Source organism: Manihot esculenta, chromosome 16 (assembly GCF_001659605.2).
Source record: "Manihot esculenta cultivar AM560-2 chromosome 16, M.esculenta_v8, whole genome shotgun sequence".
Classification (NCBI taxonomy): domain Eukaryota; kingdom Viridiplantae; phylum Streptophyta; class Magnoliopsida; order Malpighiales; family Euphorbiaceae; genus Manihot; species Manihot esculenta.
The window spans coordinates 25,226,387-25,253,972 of record NC_035176.2 but is presented as its reverse complement, the minus strand read 5'-3'; the positions used below and the strand labels follow the sequence as shown (position 1 = coordinate 25,253,972).

The window sequence follows — 27,586 nt, the reverse complement described above, 5'->3', positions numbered from 1 at the left end:
GAGAAATTTCATATTGAATTCAAAGATTTCATGAAAATCTTAGAGAAAGCCATCCAGAAAGAGAATGAATGAACTACCAATAATAATGTAGATCGATTTGAAAATAACTAAGAAGGTGATTCTAAATCTAAACATTACCATATGAAGAAAAAGCCAAGAAGATGTGATAGAAAGCACTTTGGTAGACTAATTCCAAGAAATCCAAGTTTCCACTGCAATTGTTGAAAAGCACAACCAATAAGAAGTTAATTTTCAAGACATTGAAATTAAACAAAATTTTGATATTGGATTTAATTTTAATTCAGATGATTATTCTATTTAAGAAATCTAAAAAGTTGAGATTTTAATTGCTTTTGACATTATTGCACAAGACAATCTGTGTAGAAATGATCCCGTGTATGTAGATCCTTTTCTTGTCATTATGGCTAAAGATTCGAGGACGAATTTTTTCGAGGAAGGAGAGAATGATACAAGCATGAGAATGAAACGATTCTTCAACAATAAGTTATGCATTAAAGTCTTTACATTCTTCAAACATTCAATATGGGAAGTTTTGAATCATGAAGAATCAAGGAGAATTCTATTCATTCATTTTGAATGCCACATTTGCAAGATAAAAAGAAGAAATGATCTTATTTTTTTAAAAAAAATTTTGTGGGTTCAGTTTCATCCACTATAAATTCACTTTTGGAAGGTCATGTACAAGATATTTTAGTGTGATTTTATGTTTTTTATAATCCTATATGGATTAGAAGTCAAATTAATAGGATTAGATGTAGTTTTTCTTGTTCGAATAGAATTACCTTTGTTTTCCTATTTCAACTAAGATTTGTCTTATTTTCCTATTTCAATTAGAATTTATTTTGTTTTTCTATTTTAACTAGGATTATGTGATATTTGGCTTTAAATAGCTTTTATTTTGTATATAGGAGAAAAGAAGTTAATAATTGAAGATTAATATTTTTTTCCATAATGAGAATTTATTTTTAGAACTTTGGTTCTTCTCAATTATTTAGCAACTTATCAAGATTCAATCTTATGGCATTCTAATATGAATTTCCTCCATACTTAGTTAACTTATTAAGAATTTTTTATGACATTCTCTAACTGGAATTGCTTGATTATTTATGTTACTAACCACATTAGTTGGTTAAGGGTATAGTAGAGCAACCTTCAGAAAGATATCTTTGTCTTGTTCTTTATCAAGTTGTGTGACAGAGTTCTTGATCATGAGTTGACCTTGGATTCCACATCAAGAAAGATCTGAAGAGGACTAAGTATAACCTATTGATAAAAGAGCCAGTGATAACTTTGAAAACTATTGTCTACTAGCCTGTATTAACCCATATAGGGATTTTTGAAGTTTACATACTTGATTGGGCTTAGAAGTTGAAAGCTAGAAGGAAAAACCATGTAGAGATCTTCATTTAGATCACTATGTAAGAATGCATTATTGAGATCTGATTGCTACAAACTACAGTAATGAATGACTGCAAGGGCTAGAAGCAATATGATAGTTATCATTTTTGCTACTGGAGAAAATGAATGAAAGTTATCAATCCCTTTTTGCTGAGCATATCCTTTAGCAACTACGTGTGCTTTATATCTCTCAATAGAGTTATCAGACTTGTATTTGATTCTGAAAATCCATTTACAACCAATGGGACATTGCTAGGAGATAAACTAGTAATCTTTCAAGTAGAAGTTTACTCTAGTACTTATATTTCACCTTCCATTATATGTCTCCAATATTCATGTTTCATAGCTTGGTTATAGATTTATGGTTCAAAAGTGATAGAAATTGCAAGGGAAAAATGTTTATATGCAGGCAATAAGTTGGAATAACATAGTATTGACTTAAGTGGATAAAAAGAATGAGAGGAATTAAGGTTGTTTCTAGGAAAAGTAGACAACAAGTTGTAACGATGATCTTGGAGATATGTGGGAGACTTTCTGATTCTAGAGGATTATTTAAGTATAGAGCCGATTGAAGGCATAGAAGAGGAAGGTGGAATAGAATCATTTGAGATAGGTAAAATAAGGTCTATTGTTGCAAAGAACTGTCTTAAGGTAAAGAGACTGGTGGAAGTGAGGAAGAGAAGTCTTGCAAGGGCAAGATATGTTCATAAAACACAATATTTCGGGAGACAAAAATGTTTATGGTATGAATGTCCAAGAGGAGATAACCCTTGGTACAAGGCTTATATCCCAAGAAAACATATTTTTGCAGCTCTTGGATCAAACTTGGATCTATTTGCAGTGAGTGTGCTAGCAAAGCAAAGAGAGCTAAAGACTTTAAGATCAGCAAAGGTAGGTAACTTGTTGTATAACATCTTATAAGGTGTTTTGTTCTAAATGATGGGAGAAGGTAGCATGTTGATGATGTAAACAACATGTGTGATGTGTAAGGCCAATAGCACTTAGGTAAATGGGATTGAAAAAGAAGAGAACTAGCAACAATAAGTATGTATTGGTACTTTCTTTAAGCAATGGCATTTTGTTGTGTGATTTCAGCACAAGAGATTTGATGTATGGTTTATTTTGTTGCATAGAATGACAGGCCCACTATCACTCCTTATGATCTTGATTATAGTAGAGAACTGAGTTTCAATTAAGTAAAAGAATGCTTTCAAGGATTCTCTGACTTGTGATTTGGATTGTAAGAGATATACCCATGTAAATCTCGTACAATCATCCATGATGGTCAGAAAGTATCTATGATATTTCATAGATAGAATGAAAAAGGCCCCCTCCCCAAATATCAGTATAAATCAACTCAAATGGCATTGAAGTTGTGTTATCTCTTATAGGAAAAGAAAGCATCTTTTGACATTGATTATTGTTTATTACAAAAAAGCTAGGCAAATGTTTATTGAAGGTTTAAAGTTTAGATGTTGAGGGATAACCAAACCTGTAGTGCCATACATCAAATGAAGGAACAATAATTGAGAAGACTTTATGATTTGCATGTTGAAAACCATAGAGACCATTGTGGATTTTAACTATACCAATTGTCTTCCAGCTATCAAGATTTTGTATAAAATAAATATTTTTATTAAAGATGCAACCACAAGGAGAAAAACTTATGAGCTTAGGCACTGGAAGAATGTTGAAGTGGAAAGATGGGATATAAAGAAAATCAAAGAGCAAGAAATCTACAAAAAATATAACAATGCCTACAATTATAGCTAAGATCTTATTGTCATTTGGAAGTGTAATAAAAATTGGATAAAAAGTATGTAATTTGATACTTGACACTAGTATCTACGATCCATTCAATAGTATCATGAGAATAGGCTAATGTAAAATAAGTATAGTGTGAGGATCAAAAGATGAAACGAGATTGCTAGTGGAAGATTGAGGTTGAGGCTAAGAGACTCGCTGAGAAGAAGAAGCACCAACCTATGATGCCTTAAGTAACATCAAGAGATTTTAATATTAATCTTTAATCAACATAAAATTGAAAGTGCCAGAATTTTCATTGTTAATATCAGTGGTTGCAGTATATACATTTTAAAAAACAACAACATTGCTAGCAATAATAAAATAAGATCTAGGCTTGTATCCTGACAGATATCCATGCTTCCTATAGCATGTCTCAATTGCATGTTTAGATTTTCCATAAAAGGTGTAAAACCTTGTATCACTAGTGGATTGAGGAGATTTGAAATTTCTTGGAGAGACAGTATCATTTAAAAATTTTCTTGTTCTTGGATTTAAGTGAGAAGATTTGGAGGATCTAGCAGCTAATGCCTTAGAGTCAATTGAATTAATAAAAACAACATTAGAAGATTTCAATTGTCTTTCTTGTTAGATAATTAAAGAGAAGGCCTTGTTAATTGTTGGAAAGGGATCCATCAATAAAATATGAGATTTGATAATGTTATATTGATTATTCAAATCTTTTAAGAACCTCCATAGTTGCATTGTTTGCACAGAAGCAGTTAGGAATAGGTCTGAAATTCAACATCTGATCCCAAAGAATCTTTAGCTCTGTAAAATAATATGTGACATATCTATCTCCTTACTTAAGAGCATATATTTCTTTCCGTGAATTTAAAATCCTTAAAATATTAATTTGAGAAAATCTTTCTTTTAAGTCATTCCATATGTTTACCACCTTATCAATCCATATAATACTATGTGTGATTGATTCAAAAAGAGATCTAATAAGCCAAGAAACTACCATATTATTTCATCTCATCCATGCGAAATATAAAGGATCAGTAGCTGCAAAAATTCTCAAGGTTCCATCAACGGAGCTTAATTTGTTCTTTGACAGAAGAGCCATTCTCATTGCTCAAACCCAAAATGATAGTTCAGTCTTGCAAGAACTGGAGACTCCAGAACTAACATAAGATTCTTATTAGGATAAAAGATAGTATGGACTGAAAGGATTTTGGGTGACATTAGTAACCTGAGTAGTTGTTTGAGCTTGACTCAGGACTGCCATGAATGCTTAAAGTTTAAAAAGAAAAGAAAAATTAAGAAAAAGAATGCTTTGAAACCATGTTGACAAACAAGATTTGAAGAAGAGAAATGAGTATTCTCATTACATTGAAACGTATGTACACCAGCAATATAAATATAGAAGAGAGCCTGAAAATATATATGACTTAATAACTCAGCAAATAGCTCAACCAAACTAACAGATTTTCAGTTATTTGGAGCCATCTATATTTACATGTGCTAATATAATAATTTTAATATCATTCTTGTTTCTGCTATTATAATCTTAGAAGAGTTTGCCTTTGATTCATAGCCATTTTAAATTATAATCTTATTTTCCGTTTATTTTATGAAAAATAATTCTTAAAAAATATTTTCTATATTTTTTTATATTTAAAATATTTAAAAAATTTAGTCAACAAAAGATATTCTCTGGACTAAAAAAATTTAAATTATTTTTTAAAAAAATAACTTCCTCTTTAAAAAAAAAGTCACTTTTCACATTTTAGATATTTTATTATAACTCTATATATAAATTTATTAATATATTTTATTTTTTAAATTAAAATTAAATAATAAAAAATAAATTATTTTATTAAAAAATATTTTTCAACAAAAAATATTTTTTAAATATAAATTATTTTTTACAAACAAAGTCTTAAATATAGATGGATGTTAAATTTACTAAGACTACTATTTATGGAATTAATGTTCAAGTTTCACCCCTTTGTTTATTAACTAAGTTTAATTTAGCTCCATTTTATTTTTTTTTATTAAATTAACTCAAAAATTTTCATTTTAAGCTCTATTTAATTCAAAAGTTAAGAAAATTGTACTGCCTTAGTTAAACTAAATATTAATTCCTGTATTTTTAAAAATACACTAAATAATAATTATATTTTTATACTGTTAATTATTTAATTTTTTTCATTAATTATAGAATTAAATCATTATTATTTTAAAATTATTGAATTAAATTGTTATGGTTTAAAATTACAAATACTAATTAAAAATAAGTATATTTTAATCATTTTCAATAGAAAAATACTTATTTATATAAAAATATTAAATAGTTAACAATTTAAAAATAAATGATTACTTAGTGTATTTTGAAAATAGAAAAAATAAGTAGCTAGTTTCACTTAAATATTATAAGTAAATAATGAATTTCTCTCGAAAAATTTTATTCCAAAAATCATGGTATTGAACTTTTTGATTCCAAATAGAGCCATATTGTCATCACCACTCTTACCATATTCACAAACGACATTGTTTAGTTCCATCACACGAGAATCAAGCCCACCGACCGATTACTAGTATGAAAGCCATATCAGTACCTCACGTCTTTATAGTTGTTTAATCGAATTTTCAGCAAAATTCCTTGTTTGGGTGGGTTCAAACAATATGTGGATAATAGCAAGAGGTTTATTTTTTAAATGGGTTTAGAACGGGCTTGGATAGTGATGTCCTTATTTTGTTTGGGTTTGCAGATCCCCAATTTCACGAGTACCCTGCCCCTCATCATGGCTACTTCTCATGTTTTCCTTGTGCTAATTTAATAGGGTTTATCCATCCTCTTTTGTAGCTGAACGGTCCCATATTCAATTTAATTAAACTTTATTGCTTGTTGCTCTACTTTTAACGGCTGCCAGTTGATTCAGTTCTTTAATTACTTCAATGTTGGACGAGAGCAAGTTTGATGTTCATTTGAGGTTATGGGCACTGAGGATCCCTCGTGAGTTCTGCAAAGTTGCCACTCGCTTACTAAATGGGTACGTGTTTTAGCTTAGACATCCAATCTAAAATTTTCAGTTTAATTTTGTAATTAGGAGATTCATTGGTATTCGTTTGAATTGTGTTGCATTTTGAAATTGATGCAGATACTTGCTTGATAAAGCTCGTGTTAAACCCATTACAGAAGATCCTACTTTTGTCAATAATCGTTATATGATATTATCTGAAAGTGTTCAAAATCCCGGTGAGAAATTTTGGATGGTTAGTGTTAGGAAACTGCTGTTTGTGAAATTATTGGAAGTCCCCTTTTTTTTTATTCTTTCTCTGTTTACAGTTAATACCTAAATGCCCGTTTTTAATGTTATGCATATAGAAAGAAGTTGTTGTATCATGATGAATTCCAAGGAATAAAACGCCAGGAAAATAATCCAATAAGTGACAGTTAACATAGTTACTTACAAGTTATTTATTGAGGAATAACAAAATCAGAATTCCTATATTTCTATTCTCTCTCTTCTCTAAGTCTTCTTTCTTTCCTGTCCTCCGAAATTCTGGATATCTACTTATGATTAATTGTATGAAACTAGTTTGCTTCTCTTCTAATTGAAGTTTGTTGATATGGAACAGACTTGACGGATATCCCGGCTGAAAAACTTGATGAGATGAAGAAATTATGCAAGATTGAAGTAGTTCCATATTCTATGACCCTTGGATATTCCTACTGGGGTGCAGGTTGGTGATTGTGCCCTTTTGAAGCGTATATGTAGGCTGTGACGAAAAAGCTGAATAAGTTGGCTGCTATATTGTGCTAACTGTTTTTTGATTCATTTATGCAACTCTGAATATTTATATTTGAAGAATTTTGGGTAAGTTTAGAGTATTATTGTATTTCACTCTTGATCTTTACAATTGATTTATATGACTATTTATACACAAAAAATTATATCTAAACAGAAAGCAAAAGCAAATAATCAAATAATAATTACAGAGATAATTAAAGATTATAGTCAAATCAAATCATATCCCTAGAATTAGCTAGAATCAGCAAATAAGTCAACACTTCCGTTCAAGTTGGAGCAAAGATGTTGCACATGCCCAAATTGCAAATCAGATAATGGTAGATCTTATTGTTAAGCCCTTTAGTAAACACATCCGCAAGTTGCCCAGTAGAAGTCACATGAACTAGGCTCAAGACACCATCTGTTAATTTTTCTTCAATGAAGTGCTGATCAATCTCGATATGTTTCTTCCGGTCATGTTGGACTAGATTTTGTGCTATACTGATAGCAACTTTGTTATCACAATACAAAGTTATCTTGTCACTTTCAGGCAACCTTAACTCCTCCAATAACTTTTGCAACCATAAGAGTTCACGCACACCTTGAGTTATTGCTCTGTATTCTGCTTCAGCACTTGACCGAGTAGCAACACTTTATTTTTTACCCCTCCAGGTGACAAGGTTTCCTCCTAGAACTATGTAGTAGCCAAAGGTGGATCTCCTGTCATCGAGAGATCCTGCCCAATCTGCATCTGTAAAAGCTTTAACTCGGAGGTGACCATGTTTGGAGTAAATAAGCCCTTTCCCTGGTACAGACTTTAGGTATCTCAAGATGCGAAGTATAGCCTGCATATGAGTTTCGCGAGGGTCATGCATGAATTGGCTGACTAAGCTAACAGCATAGGCTATATCCGGTCGAGCGTGTGAGAGATAAATCAACCTTCCTATCAATCTTTGGTATTTTGTAATATCCATGGACTCACCAATTCCTGCTTCCAGCTTGTGATTACTTTCAATGAGAGATTCTGCCGGTTTACTCCCCAATATATAAGTTCTTTTCAAAAGATCTAGAATATACTTTCTTTGGGAGATGAAGATTCCTTTTTCTGATCTAGCCACCTCAATACTTAAGAAATATTGCAGTTTTCCTAGATCTTTGATTTCAAATTCTTGAACCAACAACTTTTTTAGTTGAGCCATTTCCTCTTTGTCATCACCTGTCACTACTCTATCATCAACATACATAATAAGAAGGGGGATCTTACCCTTGTGGTATTTGATAAACAGAGTGTGATCAGTATTGCTCTATTGGTAACCAAAGGACATCATGACTCTGCTAAACCTGTCAAATCAAGCTCTGGGAGCTTGTTTTAGCCCATACAAAGCCTTTTTTAACCTGCACATCTTTCCTTGTGTCTTCCCATCAGCGAACCTAAGAGGGATTTCCATGAACACTTCTTCCTCTAAATCTCTATGAAGGAAAGCATTCTTCACATCAAACTGTTGCAAGTCTAGTCCAAGTTGGCTGCGCAAGATAATAGGACTCTGATTGAGTTCATTTTTGCAACTGAGGCAAATCTCTCTTGATAATCCACTCTATAGGTTTGGGTGAATCCTTTAGCAACCAATCTGGCCTTAAACCGTTCAATTGTGCCATCAGTTTTGTGTTTCACTGTGAACACCCACTTATAGCCAATGAGTTTCTTCCCAGGGAGAGTGACAAGCCCCAGGTCTCATATTTAGCTAATACTTTTATCTTTTCAATCATTGCTCCCTTCCATTTAGGACTTGCAAGAGCTTCCTTTCAATCTTGTGGAATAGACACAGAGGAAATATACAAGGCAAAGGCTCTATAGGAGGGAGACAAGGATTCATAAGAAACAAAGTTAGAAATAGAATGTTTAGTACAAGATTTGACACCTTTTCTTTATGCAATAGGTTTATCTAAGTCATTGGAGCATTCAAGAGTTAGTGAGTAACCAGAAGAAGATTCTTAACTTTGAGTAGACTACATAATGGTTTCTTCTGTCTTGTCTCTCCTCGAATACCTCCTCGAATACCTCCTCAAATCTGGCTTGTCCAAACGTATAATTCTCTTTCTCTAATTGGACATCTCCCCCTGTCTACTAGAACTCAAATTCTCTAGCTGAACCATATCATTCAGAATCATAGAATTCAGGATCACCTCTTCTTGCTCATTATTCTCCCTCTGAAGAGGTGAGTAGGTGGTATTGAAGTAGGGTTCGATTTCTCGGAAGGTAACATCCATACTGACAAAGTATTTCCTAGATAGAGGGTGATAATACCTGTATTCCTTGTATGTCGGAGAACATCCAACAAACACATATTTAAAGGTTTTGGGGTCCAACTTCCTTGCCATCCTAATATGGACAAAGCAAACACACTCAAATGCTTTTGGTGGAACAATGTATAAATTCTTCCCTTATAGAACCTCCAAAGGGCTCATAAAGCCAAGGGCCTTCAGGGGCATTCTATTGATAAGTTAAACAGATACAAGGACTGCATCTCCCCAATATGCTTTGGATAGATTCATGGTGAACATAAGAGATCGAGCTACCTTCAATAGATGTCTATTTTTTCTTTCAATAACGCCATTTTAAGCACTAGAATAAGGATAACTAGTCTTGTGTACTATCCCATTATTCTCCAAATAAGCATTGTCAATTTTCAAAATTTTCACCTTAATATCAAATTGAGTACAAATCATTTTATGAAAACATTGAAAATAAGAAAAGACATCACTTTTAGCTTTAATCAAATAGATCCAAGTCATTCGAGTGCAACAATCAATAAAGGTGACAAACCATCGATTACTAGATAAGGAGACAGTTTGAGTAGGCCCCTAAACATCAAAATGAATAGTCAAAAAAGGAATTTGGCTTTTATTATTACTCAAAGGATAGGAGGTTCTAGTGTGCTTAGCATACTCACACGCATCACAAAATAGAGAACCAAATTGAATTCTAGCAAATAAATTAGGATAAAGTTTTTCTAAGACAAAAAATGATGGATGCCCTAACCGCCTGTGGCACTGTATTATTTCCTGATTGACATCCTTATTTTCTCCAAAACAGGCTTGAGATATCGGAGAACTTGGATCACCTTCCAACATGTATAAGCTATCAAGCAGCCTACCATTGCCAATCTTTTTCCCTGTGCGAAGATCCTGAATAACACAATGATCAAGAAAGAATTTAATTTTACAGTTAAGAGTATTGGTGATAGCACTGACAAATAAAATGTTGATAGGAAAGCAGGAAACATGAAGGACATATGATAATTTAATATTGGGTTTGCAAATAACTGAACCTGTTCTGGATATGGGAGTAAAAGAGCCATCAATAATTTCGATATTATCTTTGGTTAGAGAAGGAAAATAATTGAGAAAGCCTTTAGAAGAGCCTGTCATGTGTCTATTCGCACCAGAATCAATAATCCATGGAACATTATCAAGAGAGAAAACATTACCTGACTTTACAAAGTTAGATGTGGCATTAGAGGATGAAGAGGTGTCAACATGAGACAGGAGTTGCTTAAGACCCTGAATTTCATTAGGGGAAAGGAACTCAATTGTTGTTGTCTCCTTAAAGGGCTCCTCCACAGTTTCTACTAAATTAGCGTGAGTTCTGGAGTTACCTAGTTTCCCTCCACGGCTTCTAGTGGGACGACCATGTAACTTTCAACAAGTCTCATTGGTATGCCTCGGTTTCCCACAATAGTCACAGTGTAGGTGATCTTTCTCAGAATTAGGAGGCTATGGTGTGCTCAAACTAGTAGTTAACCCATCCTTTTCAACTAGCGTAGTATAGAACATAGCATGTCGACGACTTTCCTCTTGTTGAACATAGGCGTGGGCCTTTTCTAGAGAAGGAAAAGGATTTCTTCTCAACACTTGGACCCGAATTGGATCATATTCGTTATTCAACCTTACAAGAAAATCATAGACCCGCTCCTTTTTAATCATTCTCCGAAATTTGACAGCATCTCCAATGCAGTCTTCTTGGAAGTCCTGATAGTAATCAAGTTCTTGCCATAAGCCACATAACTCAAAATAAAATCGGGAGATAGCCATTTCTCCTTGCTTAGTACCATGGATCTTATTTCGAATATCATAAATTTGGGCATCATTCCCAATCTTGGAATAAGTTAAGGACAAGGCCTTTCATATTTCTGCAGCAATATCAATTAACAAATGGAACTTAGAGATATGAGGTTGCATAGAGTTAAGTAACCATGTCATAACAAGACAATTATCCGAGTCCCATTAAGGAAAATCTTGATCACTCTCGTCCGGTTGCTTCTTATTATCAGTAATATAGCCCTGTAGTCCTCTAGTCTTGATAAACAACAAACAAGACCTTGACCAAGCAAGATAATTGGTTCCATCAAGTTTTATGGGACTAATTTGTAAGAAAGAATTATCAGAGTTAAGAATCGAGACCTTTTTACGTTCTGCCATCGAAACCCGTTTACCTTCTGCCATAGTAAAGACAAATGAACCGTGAAAGAATAGGAGTTATCCAAGGTTGTACACACAAGAGAGCTCAGCCGAATCACCAAAAACCGGGTAGTGGCATGGGAAGGCCGGAAAGATGGTCGGAATCGTCGCCGGAGTGATCAGAGCGGCGAAGCAGCGTCAAGCGATGTATCACGCGCTAGGAAGGGAAGGCGCCTGAGCCTCACGCATAGGCTTTTCCGGTGTCGAAGCTGGCTGTCTGGCTGGCGATTCCTCCGATGCCGGCAGTGAGAGGTGGAAATGCTCCTAGATGGGTTAGTACCAAAAAGGTAGATTTAGGGTTTTGAAACCCTAAAGAGGAAAAAATTGAATTTAAACCCTAAAATCAGGAAAAAGCTATGATACCATGAAGAATTTTGGGGAAGATCAGAGTATTTTTGTATTTCCCTCTTAATCTTTACAATTGGTTTACATGACTATTTATACACAAAGAATTATATATAAACAGGAAGCAAATAATCAAATAATAATTACAGAGATAATTAAAAATTCTAATCAAATCAAATCATATCCCTAGAATCAACAAATAAGTCAACAGTATTCAGCAATACCTTTGTGCAGTCCTTGCTGTGCTCTTAATTTCTCCTGCCATTTCTGTTTGCTTGCTGGAGTATCTATGAACTTATTTAAATGGTTAAGGCCTTAGTCATTCCAGGTTGCATATATGAATCATTAACACGCTTTAATTTTCTGGCACTTCCTGAGTTAAATGCTCCAGTTTTCTGTGTCAATATGCAATGCCTCTCACTCAGTGCTGATCATAGAATAAGCCCAAATGCTTTATACTTTAGCACGACAGTTAAAATTATATTTGTCCTTTTGTTAGTAATGATGTCTAAGTCCAGTCTGTATATTGATGAATGGCTTAACAAGCGAACCTGTTACCTTTGCTTGCAGATCATATATTGAAACAGATCCTGCCTCCTGGAGTGGAGATCCCTTCATCTTTTGAAACAATAGTTAAGTTATTCAATTTATGTTGTTTTCATCTTGGGCTTTCCATTTGCCTGCAATTTCCTTTTGAAGTCTTGCAAATTCTTGTATACTATTAATCGCCATGTAGTTTGTGAGATGACCATTGCTCATGGTAGATAGTGAATTTACAACTGGGGAAACATATCATCTGATGAGTGAATTATTATCTACAGGTCATATTGCACATCTGAATATACATGAGGAATTGCTTCCATACAAGGATGTTATTGCTAAGGTTATTTATGATGTAAGTTTTCATCACCTGAGCACGATCTTTGCTTAAATCTCAACTTTTACTCGAGAGAATTATTGTTACATCCCTGAGTTTTAGGAAATTTATTAGTTCGTCATTATAATTCTTTAGCCCAATTAAAAGGTCCTTACTATTTTGAAATGCAACTATTTATTACTTTTGTTAGTCAAAGGACTAAGTAATGAAATGTGAAGGAAATTCTAGTAGTTTGTTTAAAATGTTAGGGATTAAATTGAAATGGTTATTTGTGACATTTATCGAATGACTAATGGAATCTGTCAATATACATAACAGAAGGACTACATAGTTGCATTTCAAAATAGTAAGGAACCTTTTAATTGGCTTAAGAATTATAGGGATGAACTAATGATTTTCCTAAAAAACCCAGGGAGCTAATAGTAATTATCCCTTTCTGTTTTTTGGTAAATAAGCATGATGCTCCCATCATCCATCTCTCTTCTGCTTTTTATTCAAGGAATATTTTTTATTGATGTTTCTTGCAGAAATTTAAGAATAATCTCGGAAGGAAGTTTCTCAACTATCTTAGTTTGTTCTCTTTATAAATTAGTCATGTACAGGTTCTTATGTTGAATGTCCTTTTCTTTAGTTGATAATTTCTTGGATGGTTACAAAGGAATTTTGTTTATTGTTTTCTTATGTTGGCAGAAAAATCATCCCAGGATCAGAACAGTTGTTAATAAAGTTGGAACAATTACAAATGAGTTCAGAGTGCCAAAGTTTGAAATTTTGGCTGGAGAAAATAATATGGTCACAGAAGTGAAGCAATATGGGGCAGTATTTAAGCTTGACTATAGCTTGGTTTACTGGAATTCAAGGTTGGAGCATGAGCATATAAGGCTGGTTTCTCAATTCCAGCCTGGGGAGATGATTTGTGACATGTTTGCTGGTATTGGTCCTTTTACAATTCCAGCAGCACAGAAAGGATGTGTCGTTTATGCAAATGATTTGAATCCCGATAGTTATCAATATTTGAGGATCAATGCAAAACTCAACAAGGTCGATGACCACATTTATGCATACAATATGGATGCTAGAAAATTTATTTCTCAACTGATGGCGGCACCAACTTGTCAAAATAATTTAGAATCTGATGCATCCACTCATAAAGCATGTGGTGATCGCAGCATACAGGCCGATGAGGGAACTCAGCTGGCAAGTGATAATGTTTTAAGTGACCATGAGGGTTTACAAGATTCATTCAGACAGGAAGATGCATCTGTAGCTGCAGTCCAAAGGCCTTCATGTCCTTTCCAGGAAGGTATGATAAGCACTAACTTATGCAATTGATCATTGCAAAAGTTTCGGAATCTGGAGTTAGATGCATGAAACAATCATTTTGTCTTGCCTGTAACGTCTAAACTCTCTTTCATTTTTTGAGCAGAAAGTGAAAATAACCATGGTGCTGCTATTTCTTTCACTTCTAGGAGAAAAAGAAGTGCAAATGAGAGGATAAGAGCCTCTGAGTTGCCCAACACTAAGCCTTGGGAGCATGTTGATCATGTGATAATGAACCTCCCTGCATCTGCTTTACAATTTTTAGGTACAGTCCATATTTTACTGGCTACTCTGTCTCATTTGTGTATATTCCTTATGTGGCTAGCAGTTCTGCGGTTATGTAGTAGCAGTTACATCATTTGCTTCCTTAATATTTTCTTTTCCTCCTCTTGAACTGATACCTTTATGGAAATTCTTTTCTCCTTCACCTGATTTAGGACTGAGCCTAAAATATTCTCTAGTTGCTGTCATTGAGATTTTTTTTTTGGATGTATATCATTCATTCTCTACCTTCTATTCATTCTAGTTTATGAATTTCTACTTTATAATTTTTCTGGCATATCCAGTCCTCCTTGAAGATACTTTTCTCTGTTTATCATAAATGCCATTGGTACTTTCTTCATTTATTTAGGGGGTTTTTGACATCATTTCTTCTTCAGTCACATCTCTTCGCTGCAAGGATGGGGATTTATCCTCTTCTTTGCTGAGGAAAAGCCTTAAAGTTCTTTTTCTGTGTCTCTAAGGTCATTGTGCATTGTATTGTTGTCTAGACTTTCCCTTCACTGCTCATTCTCAAATCTGTTCTACTGCTACGATATTTAGTGGAAAATAAATTAAATATTTATTTTCTTTTTCTCCGCTCTCAGATGCATTTAGGGGTGTTATTCAGAGGAAACATTGGAAGGGGCTTCTCCCTTGGATTCATTGCTATTGCTTCATGCGAGCAAATGAAACCAAAGAGACTATAATCTTGGTAAGCTTTGATTGTAGACTTTGTTCTCACTTTTCTTTCTTCAACTTTCTTCTCAGTAAACAACCAGAATTGAGCCTGGTGCTCTAGTGGTGTAGACTGTAAATGCTTATAACTTGTTTAAGGTTGTTGGTGTCGTGGAAAGCTGCAAAAAGGGTTTATCTTAATATCTGTGGTTTTTTTTTTAAAATGCCAAATTTACCCTGGAGACAAATATAACAAATTAAAAGGGTTTATCTTAATATCTGTGGTTTTTTTTTAAAATGCCAAATTTACCCTTGAGACAAATATAACAAATTTCAACTTTCGGTCTAAATTTGCCCTAAACTATCATTAGAAGGCTAAACTTGCCCTAAACTATCATTAGAAGGCTAAACGGACTAAGTAGTAAGTACTCTGATCTACTTAATTTGCTTAGTCTTCTAATGAGGCAAATTTAGAACGAAAAATGAAATTTGGTATTTTTGACTTGCTGATGTATAATTTAGGGGCAAATTTGATCTTTTTGCCATTTCTTTTTTCATGTTTTGTTATTTAAATAAACTTTATCTGATCTCTTTGCAGGAGGCAGAAGCTGCATTAAGTGCTCGAATAAAAGACCCAATATTTCATATGGTCAGGGATGTTGCTCCAAATAAGGTACAAACTACTAAACTTATTGAAATTATAGGCTTTCTAGAGCAGCTTTTGTTTCTTTTTCTTATTTATTTCATTTTATCAATCAGATATTATTCTTATGCTGCAGGCAATGTTTTGCTTAAGCTTTAGGCTACCAGAAGCTTGCTTGAGAGAGAATGGGCCTAGCCTTCATTCTGCAAATGGAAATACATAATTTTACTGCTTGCTTCAAAGATGATTCTCTGCTAACTGAAACATTTCATTATTTATGGTTGTGGTGGACTTGGTCCCTTGTACTATTACTACATTTACACAAGCATAAAGCAGAATTTTAACATTTCTAGGAAAACTAATTTATGATGCAGCAAATATATATAGCAACTCTTCTTCTTTCTTGATACTCTCGCATTTTCCTCTTTCTTAAATCTAATTTCTTCTTTATTAAACCTAATTAGGGGTGTAAACGAATCGAGTTGAGCCGAGCTTTGAAGAGCTCAAGCTTGGTTCGTTAAAATTTTTTCGAGCTCGAGCCGAATTTGAGCTTTACTCATTTCGAACTCGAGCCGAGTATTAAGAAGCTCAAACTTGGCTCGTTTAGAAAACGAGCTTAGACAACTCGAGTTTTTATCGAGCTGAGTCGAGCTTTTATCGAGTTTAGTCTCGAATAGTTCACGAGTAATTTAATTTATTTACATGTATAATGAGTTTTAGTTTAAAACTAATAAGTTTAAAACTAAAATGATTTTAGTTAAATAAGTATATCTACAAATTAGCACGTAAACTTATAAAGATGAGCTTTTAAATCTTAATGATTCAAATATATGCAAGTTTAAGAGTGTAATTAAACTATATAGAGCTGAATTTTAAAAAATTTAGATTTGCCTCATAAAAATATATGCAGGGTTTGAGTTTATTTCTCTTATGATAGTAATTTCAGTTTACTTAACGAGACTGTTCACGAGCCTATTCGCGAGCCTGCTCATGAACTCAGAAACGAGTCGATCTCACTAGCCTTAACGAGTCGAGCTCACGAGCCTTAACGAGTCGAATACTATGGAGCTCAAGCTTGGCTCGTTTACCAAACGAGCCTAAAAATTAAGCTCGAGCTTGGCTCGTTTAGAAATCGAGTCGAGCTCGGTCGAGCTTTTATCGAATCAAACCTCGAATAGCTCACGAACGGTTTGGTTCATTTATACCCCCTAAACCTAACTTCTTCTTTCCCCTTCCCCATGGAAGACGATCTGCGTCAATTGACTATCGATAAAGAAGAAGATGTTCTCCTTATTAAGAGCTCCAGAGATATTCCGATCGTCTCTTATAATTTATGTATGGTGGGGATGTTTTTCACATACAATCCAATCAATTTTCAGAATATGCAGATCTCTTTGGCAGATTTATGGCATCCTTTAGAGGGGGATGTTGTTGTCCCTGATAAGCTTGATGAAGATATTGCAGCTCGAATAAATGATGATGCTAAAAAAAGGTCAAGAAATACTAAACATAACGTTGTTACATGTTTTCCTTCCTCTCAACAGGATGTCTCTAACAACACTCCTGCGAATGTTAATTTGACAGACAACAGTGAAGCGGCTCATCCCGTCAAAGGTCGGGATAGCCGAAAGCAATGATCGTCCTGTGTTGGAACTGTTGAGAACTCGGCAATCCTCAGACAGTTAATGCATTGAAGGATTTGGTTACTAGTTATAAGTCGAATATTTTATTTTTGATGGAAACAAAAGTTTTTAGTTCTTGTATGAAATTTTTTCGTAGTTTTTTATATTTTGATGGTTGCTTCTCAGTCAATAGATAAGGATTGGGAGGAGGCCTTTCATTAATGTGGAAGAGTCATGTGTCTGATTTTGTGGTTGGCTTTTCTTTAAATTTTATTGATTCGGTTGTTTCATAAGGTAATGTTCAATGGAGGTTTATTAGTTATTATGGGTTTCCGGAATCGCAATGACGACGTCAGTCTTGGAATTTTATTCGAGTTTTATCTCATAGAAACTCTCTTCCATGACTTTGTTTGGGAGACTTTAATGATTTATGCTCGAGAGATGAGAAAGAAGGAGGAGCATCTTTGCCAAATTATCTTATGCAGGAGTTTAAACATCCACTTGAGACATCCACTTGAGGAGCATTTTTACCAAATTATCTTATGCAGGAATTTGATTTTGAATGATTATAAATCATTGTTAGACTCTAAGAACTGATATTTCTAAACCTCCAAGGAGGCCATGGGCCCCTGAAATTTTTGAAATTTTTTAAGGGTATATAGGTAATTTTTCTTAAACTATAAAAAATTATCATTAGATTCCTACATGTTTAAAAAACTTACCAACTCATCCTTATTTTAAAATTATTTAATTAAATCAGCATTATATTTTATAATTTCAAATTCTTTAATCCATTTATCAAAGAAATTTTTACTATTTAGTTCCTCATCTTCTATATTATTTTTCAATCGAAAAAATTTGCTTCTCATTTTCAAGATTTCAAATTCAAGTCTCCACTTAAATTTTTTATTAGGTTCATTACTTAATTTATTTTTATATACCATTTTTATTATTAAGTGATAGTTTTTTTTTTATTTATCTCACTTAGTTACTAATCTATTTATATGATTGAAATTATACGAAAATAAGTAATCTATAATACATTTTTTTATAGATTTGTATGTTACAACCATAAAGGAAAGAAATTTTTCTATAATAAATATCATTAAAAGTAAATTCTATAGTGATGAACCATAAATAATTTATTATATTTTAATGAATAGAAAATAGATGAGAATGACCATAATTTAATTATAATAATTTATTCATTTTTTATAAAAATTTATTTTCTGAATATATATTTATTTTATACTCTCTTTATTCTATACCTTTTGTCCATTTTAATTTTTTACACATTAAAAAAGACAATTTATTTTATTAACTTTTCAATAATACTATCTTAAAAATGTTAAATTTTATTAAATATTAAGAAATATTTTGAATACTTATTTAGAAAAATAATAATTAACAATAAGTTGATTTGAAAATAACATAAAATTAAATAAAATTATAATAGTCAATTATATATTACTATTATGAAAGAAAGCGAACAATAATTCTAGGACAATAATAAAAAAAATCAACAAAATAATAAAACAGGAGATACTTATTTAAATTGGACCATTGAACTGAATTTCTGCATTCGTCACTGTGTCAAGATCTGTTGAGTCTCGTATCTCTCACTAATATAATGCATGGAAACTCTTTGCTATTAAGTTGGTTAATCGAAAATTTTAATGAGCTACTAGATGATATTGATAAAGAAGTGGTCCAAAAATATGCCCGTGCTTATATTTTGCAAATCATTAGGGTTTTTTTTTTCACTGAAAGGAATTCTAATAGGGTCAGCATAATGTTTCTACCTCTTAATGCTAATTTACATTATATGGTCAACTACATTATCATTCAGAGTATCTAGAATGATATAAAAGCGTTTCTCGTCAATGGATATCACATCGTAGTGCACACAATGATAATATTTTATTATTTAATATATTTTCATATGTTTATATTTATTTAAAATATCATTATTTAATTATATAATGCCAACAGGAGGACGATATGAGAATATTCATTTGATAAATTGATAGTTTTTTAATCCAGGTACAGATCTTATTGAAAGAGAAACAACAGTATTCTATGCCATGGAGGAAGAGAAACGAATAACTGAGATACCTCACCACAGCTTGCTCCTCCGGCACAACTTATGCCAAATGACCCTGACGAACTTGTGGACCCGTCGAGGAGACCTAAGCGTAGATATAACTCATGCCAAGAAGCTGATGTTGATGCACATACCACTATTTCGGCAAATGTCATAATTCCGACGCCCGTTTCATTCCATACTCATCGACCATTTAGTGAGATTGGACAGGACTTAGTGGATCACAATATACTACGTGAACACATAGTAGTTATATGCCACCACCTCATATAATCCCGATGTAGTGGTCCTTTGAGCAGGTTGGTATTTTAGATCATCTATTTCAGATATAGACCTCGGTAGGCAGTATTTTTGATGCTTTAGCCCGACATGTCAGCTCCGTTAATGCATGTTCAGCTGGATATTTTATGGATATTCCATCATCTAGTTTAAGAGCACAACCATTCTCTAGCAATTTTATATAGTACACATCGGGCCAGCATTACTCTACTTTTACATTTGAAGATATCTTTTTATCATTACATTATATTGCAATACAAGATCCGAGATCGGTGGCTCCTGATTTTAATATTCTCATGATCTCTACAAATATTGATCCTGCTGCGGCTGAGAGTGAGGGTATAAGCGGTGACTGCCGGCCATATAAAACTCGACGTCCACACGAAAGAATGGAACGTTTATGTGGCACGAAAGAACATTTGCATCATTCTTAGCATTATTTTTTTACTTTATTATTTGTAAATATATTACTTTATTTTTATACATTTCACCATTTCCTAATTATTTAGGTGTATTTTTTATTTAATTTTTGTAGTTTATATAATTTATAAATATTTATATTAATTATTTATAAATTAATTCTAATAAAAATAAAAAATATAAGAATAAATATAAATTAATATTATATTCTAAATAAATTTAAATAATTAATATTTATAATAATATTAATATAATTTTTATAATTATATTTATATAAATTTAATATATAATTAAATAAATTAATATAATATAATATAAAAAATTAAATAAATAAATTTTAAATTAATCATGCAATATTAAAAATATTACCGTACTTTATTTATAATTTTTTTATTATAATGATTTTTAACGCACTTGAAAAATACGATTGACTTTATCGCATTAGAATTCATCAACAAATTTTTTTTCCGAATAAGAGTTTGAAAATTAATATTTCTTTTCGCCTTCAACTGCAAAAAATCCCACTACATAACCAAACAACCCAAGGTATCTCTCTAATCTAACCAACAAATCAGAATATATCTAACTTAGTCTACCATCGTAACTAATAAAAGAGATAAAAGAGAGGATTATATTCCTTTCGCATTAATTTACCACAGTGATGTGGAAATAAAATAAGTTATCAAAATAATATGGTGAAGAGGGAAAAAAAATTAGAAAACTTAAATTAAAACAGTTTTTTCTTGAAATGTTTAAAGATCAAGGAAACGGGCAGTTTTCCAAACCTTTGCTATTTCCAAAAAACTGTCCGCTTCAATTATTTAAAGCTTAACTTTTTTTCCCCTGAAGTTCAACAAATCTCTCCTAGTTCATTCAAGTTTCTCAGCAATCAGCATACATGTATATATTCACTGGTCAGCTTTAAATTTACAAACACAAAATTTATGTCAAAAATAAATTAAATATATTTTTAGCCAAAAGAGATGTAATTCTATTATAATAAATGTAATTCTATTAAAATCTAAATTAAAATTCAAAAAAGCAAATTACTCAATTTTAATTTATTAAAACTTGTTAAATTTTTATTTAAATATCATTAACCTCCTTTTTAACCTTATATAGTAAGTTTTTAAGTTAGTTCAATTAAAATATTATTTTTCTCTCCGAATACATTTCACATATTTTTTTTTTCTGACTAAAATTTAATAGATTTTAGATATGTATACCAATAGTAATATATTTACACTTACCACATCATATAAAATTATTTTTTTATTATTTTTAATTGTTAAATATACAAATTTTAATTCTTTTAAATGGAATTATGATTTCCTTTAAAAAAATTACTATGAAGTCCTTAAATTTTAATAAAATTACTTAATTAGTCCTTATAATTCTTAATTTCAATTAAAATGCTCCTCATATGTTTAAAATACTAACTATTACGTGTTTCTGGTAATAACTGTTAAGATATTTTATTAAATACGTATGAAAAGTCTTAAATACTCTCACTTAATTCCTAAACGTAGAAACTATTCTCCATCTCTCCTCCACTTTCTAGGGGTGAGTAGTATTCGGTTCAAACCGAAAAAATCGACCGAATCGAACTGATTTAAAATTTTGATTTGATTTTTTATACATTTCGGTTCGGTTCAGTTTTTAATTTCAGAAATTTCGATTATTTCGGTCCGGTTCGATTTTGATCAGAAAAAAATCGAAAAAATCAAACCGAACCGATTAGTGATAATAATATGTTTTTTCAATAATATAGAAAAATTAAATCATATTAAAATTAAAATATTTTAATTAAATTTTAAAATATTAAAAATAAAGTATAAAAAATAAAAAAATTATTAAAAATCGAAACCGATCAAACCGAACCGAATCGAATCGAATCAGACCGGTTTGGTTCGATTCGGTTTCTGACCAAAATCGGTTCGGTTCGGTTTTAATAAACACTTAAATTTCGATTTTCGATTTATTCGGTTTGGTTCGGTTTTGAACCGAACCGACCGAATGCTCACCCCTACCTCTTTCTTTCTCTTTGATTCTCTCATCCCACATGATGGTTATCTAATTAAAGGTGTAGACACCGTGAATGGATTCTTGCTTCACTTTACCTCCAACCATATTTCTAGCATTAAGGATGATTCAAGGACTGATGTTAAGCTGACTTGATTTAGATGTGAAATTTGATCAGGGTCAACAGGCATTTTGTAGGCAATGAATAATGCGATGAAACATGGGCGTGATTTGGAGACCTTTGTTCATATTAGTGGATTCAAGCTGTATTGTTGGGGTCGACGGGAGTTGTATAGGCGATGATGAAGGCACTTAAACATGGAAGTGAGCTACGATGCTGGATTTGAGCCTTTATATACTTCTTTTTGTGGGCAAAAAACGTCGAGGATGAGAGGGATCTATTGAGAATATTAGAACAGGGGTTAGACAGGGTGAAGTGCAGCTAGATTATTTTTGTGTGGTAAGTTCATCAGCATCAACCAAAGGCTCCTCATCGCATTAGAGCTTGGTTCCATTCATAGTGTCAGAACTTGGACTCCCCGAAAATGTGCTTCTAAATTGGATAAATGAGTGATATTAATTTTCTTGAATAAATTTAGTTTTAGTGGATGAATGATATTAATTTTATGGAAAGAATCTAGATTTGATGGATGAATGAATTCAGTTTTGATGCAGTTGGTTTAATTTTTATGAATGAATATGGGTACTAAAATTAATTTTGTAAGGGTACTGAGATTAATTTTATAATTTCGTAATTTGACTATCAGAATTAATAAAAGAATGTAATTATTACGAAAAGGTGAGAGACATTTTAATTAAAACTAAAAATTATAAGGATTAATTAATTAATTTCATAAAATTCAATGAACTGTACTAATACTTCTTTTTTTTTACTCTTTTATTCATTTACCTTTTGATGAAATTAAATATTAAATACATAATTAAACAAATTACATGAGTTTTTTTAATTTTAAATTGAAGTATAGAAGTATAATTAAAGAAAGCGTTAAACCATATTATAGTTTTTGTAATTATCTTTTATTAATTTTATTTTACTTATATTTTGTTAAATATTATTATATTATAATTATAATAAGCTATTTTTTTTAAATGAAAATTAAAAATTTAGAGAGTAGAACATGAGATTTTTCAGATTTATTCAGATATACTTACCACCAAGTTAAGTCTATAAATGCAATAAGTTTATTATCAAACATAATTTAAATAGTATTTTTATTAAAATATTTATTTATTATGAGTATTTAAAAATAAAGAATAAAATATTAAAATAACTTAACTAATAAATTAATAAAAAATAATATAATTTAATATCCCTTTTTTACTTTTATTTTCATTTGTGTTTTGTTAAATCACTTTTACAAATTGAAATGTATTAAAAGATACAATTAAAATGGTAGGAACGACTGAATCTTTTCTAATAATAATAATATATTTGATAAAAATTTAAGTTTAATATTTAAAATTTAAGTATTCATGGATTTAAATTGGTGGTAAGTGTATTTAAGTAAATATGAGATATTTTACATTTTACTCTATCGATTTTAAAAAAAAAATATTAAAGCACTTCAAGACTTAGCCTGGTGGAAAGTGCATCCTGTAGCCTTGAAAGGTCTAAGGTTCGACTTCTCCAATCCCCTATTTCAAAAAAAAAAAAAATTAAACTTTAAAATTCAATATATATATATATTCTAGTTTTTTTAGCACGTGTATATTTTTATATATTTTTTATTTTTAATGGTAAAATTTTAATTTTTAAATCATATTTTTAATTTAATTATATAATTGATGGATTTATAAAAAATTTATAAAAACAAAAGTTTCATTAAATAAAATTTTAAATTATCATTATAAAATGCACTTATAATATTATTATTGTTGATTTTCTTTTATCTATTTATTAAGTAAAAATTTAAAAATTTCATTATCATTATTCGCTGAATCTCTTTATAAATTAAAACTAACAGTATTTTGTTAATTTATATTAAAAATAATAAATTATTTAAATAATTAAATAAAAGCATTTATATATAAATTAATATTATATTTAATAAAATAATTCAGCTATTATATTTATTTTGCATGTATAGTTATGATATTTTTTTAAACTTTATTACATATGTTGATTTTACATAAATAATTACAACCAAAATATCTTTAAAATAAAATATTGAATTAAAATTTAATTATTATAAAATTAATTCAAAATAAAATTAAATAAAAAATATTTAAATGATATATATCTATTATTTTATTGTTCTTTATAAACATATTCATATATTTGAATACTGTAAAATTATAATATAAATTTTTTTAATATATGATAATTTTATGTTACGATAATATATTGTGTTAATATTAAATTAAATTTTTTATAAATATTAATATATTTAAATATTAAATAATTTCATTATACTATTTATATGGCTGAAATAGAACTGAACTGTGATTAGTTAATCTGTAAGAAAGAAAATGTAAGGTGATTGACGCCTATAGCAGTTATTCCGATACTGAAGTCAGTAAACTAGAAAAATGGACGAATATAATAAATTGCTTAGAATTCAGAAATAGTTGTGTAATAACGCATACCTTGATCTCTTTGTTGATTAGTTTTTATATTATCAGAAGGTGGAGTTTATTATCAAATCTCCTGGAAATCCAACTGGTACCAGCTAGTAGATAAGAGATCTCATGACTATAAGTGTAAAGGGAATCCGCTGGATTATTTCCACTAACAGTAACTTTCCTTGGAGTCTTGTCCTTCTCAAGAGAGGGCGAGTCTCGGTGAAGAACCGAGTGTTAGGGTGTCCGGGTCTTCCTTTCTACGGGTGGGACCGTGTATCAGCTTATCAAATTCTTGCTACATGACTCTATCTTATTGTGATGGCTCATGGCTTACTTAGGGGGATTATTATGTCTTATCAGAGACCCCCCGCTGGTCTTCAATTCTTCAGATTCGAGGGTTTACAGTTGCCTTCACGATCTTGGGCACGTGGCATGTCTGGATTGGCTTTCTATGCTCGCGTCTCTTCACCTGCTCCTAGTCATAAATGATGATTGCAGCATTCAAAACCTGTCGTCGAAACCGTCATATAAAAACCCTTCTTCTTCTTTGATTTCCATTTTTGCTCACAACTGGTCTCTACACTCATCTTCTTCATTCCCACACTTCTTTACTCAAGGTAATTTGTGCTTTCCTTCATAAAAATGAATAAGAATTCTTCTTCTTCTTTCTCTTCCTCTGGTGGAAGTCTATCCTCAAGCTCCTCCTCCGGTGGCCCCATTCGCGCTTCTGCTCCCATTGTCCGCTGAGGATGATCCATGAAAATGAAAGTGTTATGGTAAATGACATCCCTTCTGTGTTGACCGAGAAGGATATAAACAGCCTTTATGATCACTATCAAATCTCTCAAGAGACCTTTTAGGTTTATGCTCCCACCCCGTGTGTTTGTGTGGATGATCGAATTCCTATGGAAGATAAAATCATCATCTACGAAGAGCAACTGAAGGTGGATCTTCAATTTCTAATGGATCCATTCTACATTGAAGTCCTTTGTTTTCACAAGCTGGCAGTTGCCCAACTCCACCCCAATAGTTGGAGGATTTTGGTGGCTTTCTGCTTTCTCTGCTTCAATAACAATATCGAGCCGAGTGTTGCACTGTTCTCCTAGCTGTACCAGCTAAAAATCCAGAAGAATGAAGAATTTTGGTTCTTCAGCAGGAGAAAGCGTCAAACCTTCTTTGACCAGACACCTTTTTCCCTCAAGTATTGGAAGAATAATTTTTTCATCCTGCATCACAGGGTATCTAGGAGTTTTGGGCAGCTCTAAATTGATTGGAATGTATACGTGGAGTATCAGAACAATGGGGTTCAGCCATAGGGGGATGAGGAGGAGCCTTTGGACTTCCTCCAGAGGAGGAGCCTCGACATAGAGGATTGATATTATTGTGGCGGTGAGCAATGCCATTTTGTCTTGGCAGAGCCACATTCAAGCTGACCAGGCTCGAGCCCCTTACCCTCCTAGCCTTCCAAACCCTTAGGAAAGCATGTCCCATGTTAAAGAGTAGAGTATTTTTCTTTCTAACCCCTTTATTTTTAAAACTATCTTGCTTACTCACCTTTATTCTATGCAGGTATGGCCGAATCGAGGAACAAATCCCTACTCATCCCTAGCTTTCTACAAGGGGCGGTCTTAAAGAAGTCCCTATTCAAGCAAACTCATCACCGGAAGAGGCTGGAGTTGGTGCCATATAGCCTAGGGGCATTCAACATCTAGCACTAGCCCTGACTCGGACAACTTTTCTACTCGAGGAGCCCTGTCTCTCAATCCTCATTGCCATGAATGCTCTTAGGCCTGGAGACCGCCACCGGTTGAATGAGGATGAGACCGATGATCTCTACGATAATATTATCCACTATCGAGTGGAGAGTGCTCTTTGTGTATATATGGCCAAGGAGAAAAATAAGGCTCTAAGGCGAGAGTTCGGGGCACAGGAGACGGATAAAAGTCTATTGCAAGAAGAGTGCTCGAGGCTGAAAGCTCATATTGACGAAGTGGAGAGAATTATGAAAGAGATGCTGGAGTCAGTGAACAAGCTCCAGGCGGACCTAGATGAGGCCAATGCTTTAAAGCTTGCCCTTGAGAATTGGGCTAAAAATGCCGAGGATCAAGTGGCTATCCTCCAATGGCAAGTCTAGGTGCTGCAGTCTTAGGCTAAGGAGAACCGGGCAGCCTCCACTAAGATTGTTGAATTAGAAGCTGAACTTCAAGAAACGGTGGCTTGAGGAAGGGAGATGTTCATCAAAGGCCAAGACTCGTTCAAGAAGGAGCTGGTGAAGCGATTTCCACTGAAGATTTTACTTGGATAGACAACACCTTCCTGGAGGAGGAGGACGATGAGGACGATGAGGATGAGGATGGGCCAACCAAAGACAATCCTTCTATTCCGACTTCTAATGTAATAATCATAGATGAGAATATAATAGAAGTTCAGGTGGAGGCGATTGATGATGTCCCTCCTGCCTTGTAATTTATCTTTTAATGAATTTTTTTCTTTTATACTTTGTCATTATTTTTACTGAGTGCTTGTATGATCAGTACTCGACTATAACCCTCGTCTAACTATTACTAAATAAGACCTAATCAATTTCTAAAAAATTGCTAAATGGGGCTAAAGACCTAAACAAATATCTAGTAGTTTCTGCCTTTCTTCATGAAATAACTTAAATTGGCTCATTAACGGGACTTAACACTTTGTCAATATCCTAGCGAATGCCCACCTTGTGGCTATGAAATAAATAACTTGAAAAAATAATCCTCAGAACTGGGCACCTGGTCATGCCAATGATTTAAAGATTTTATTAACTGGGACTGACACCTGGTCGTGAGCTTGGCGGATACTCACCTTGTGGCCTCGGCATAAAATACCTTAGAAAATTTTTATTAACTGGGGCTGAAACTTGATTGTGAGCATAACGGATACCCGCCTTGTGGCTTGGATATAAAATGCCTTAGAAAA

General features: G+C 32.4%; 1 protein-coding gene across 6 annotated transcripts; it reads left to right on the top strand.

Moving 5' to 3' along the window:
• The first annotated feature begins 5,708 nt into the window (after nucleotides 1–5,708).
• On the top strand, nucleotides 5,709–20,107 carry LOC110604217 (tRNA (guanine(37)-N1)-methyltransferase 2). 6 transcript variants are annotated; one of them, XM_043952128.1, is made up of 10 exons: nucleotides 5,709–6,221; nucleotides 6,330–6,427; nucleotides 6,811–6,915; nucleotides 12,396–12,458; nucleotides 12,647–12,720; nucleotides 13,393–14,005; nucleotides 14,129–14,287; nucleotides 14,889–14,995; nucleotides 15,557–15,631; nucleotides 19,267–20,107. In XM_043952128.1, exons 1-10 carry the CDS (start codon nucleotides 6,127–6,129, stop codon nucleotides 19,327–19,329), a joined length of 1,452 nt encoding a protein of 483 aa, XP_043808063.1. In that variant the 5' UTR covers nucleotides 5,709–6,126; the 3' UTR covers nucleotides 19,330–20,107. The 6 variants fall into 6 exon arrangements, with proteins under 6 accessions (XP_043808063.1, XP_043808065.1, XP_043808064.1 ...); XM_021742357.2 differs by lacking the exon at nucleotides 19,267–20,107 and adding an exon at nucleotides 15,738–16,006 and having other exon boundaries at nucleotides 5,710–6,221; XM_021742359.2 differs by lacking the exon at nucleotides 19,267–20,107 and adding an exon at nucleotides 15,738–16,006 and having other exon boundaries at nucleotides 6,205–6,221; nucleotides 6,330–6,444.
• The last annotated feature ends 7,479 nt before the right edge of the window (nucleotides 20,108–27,586 follow it).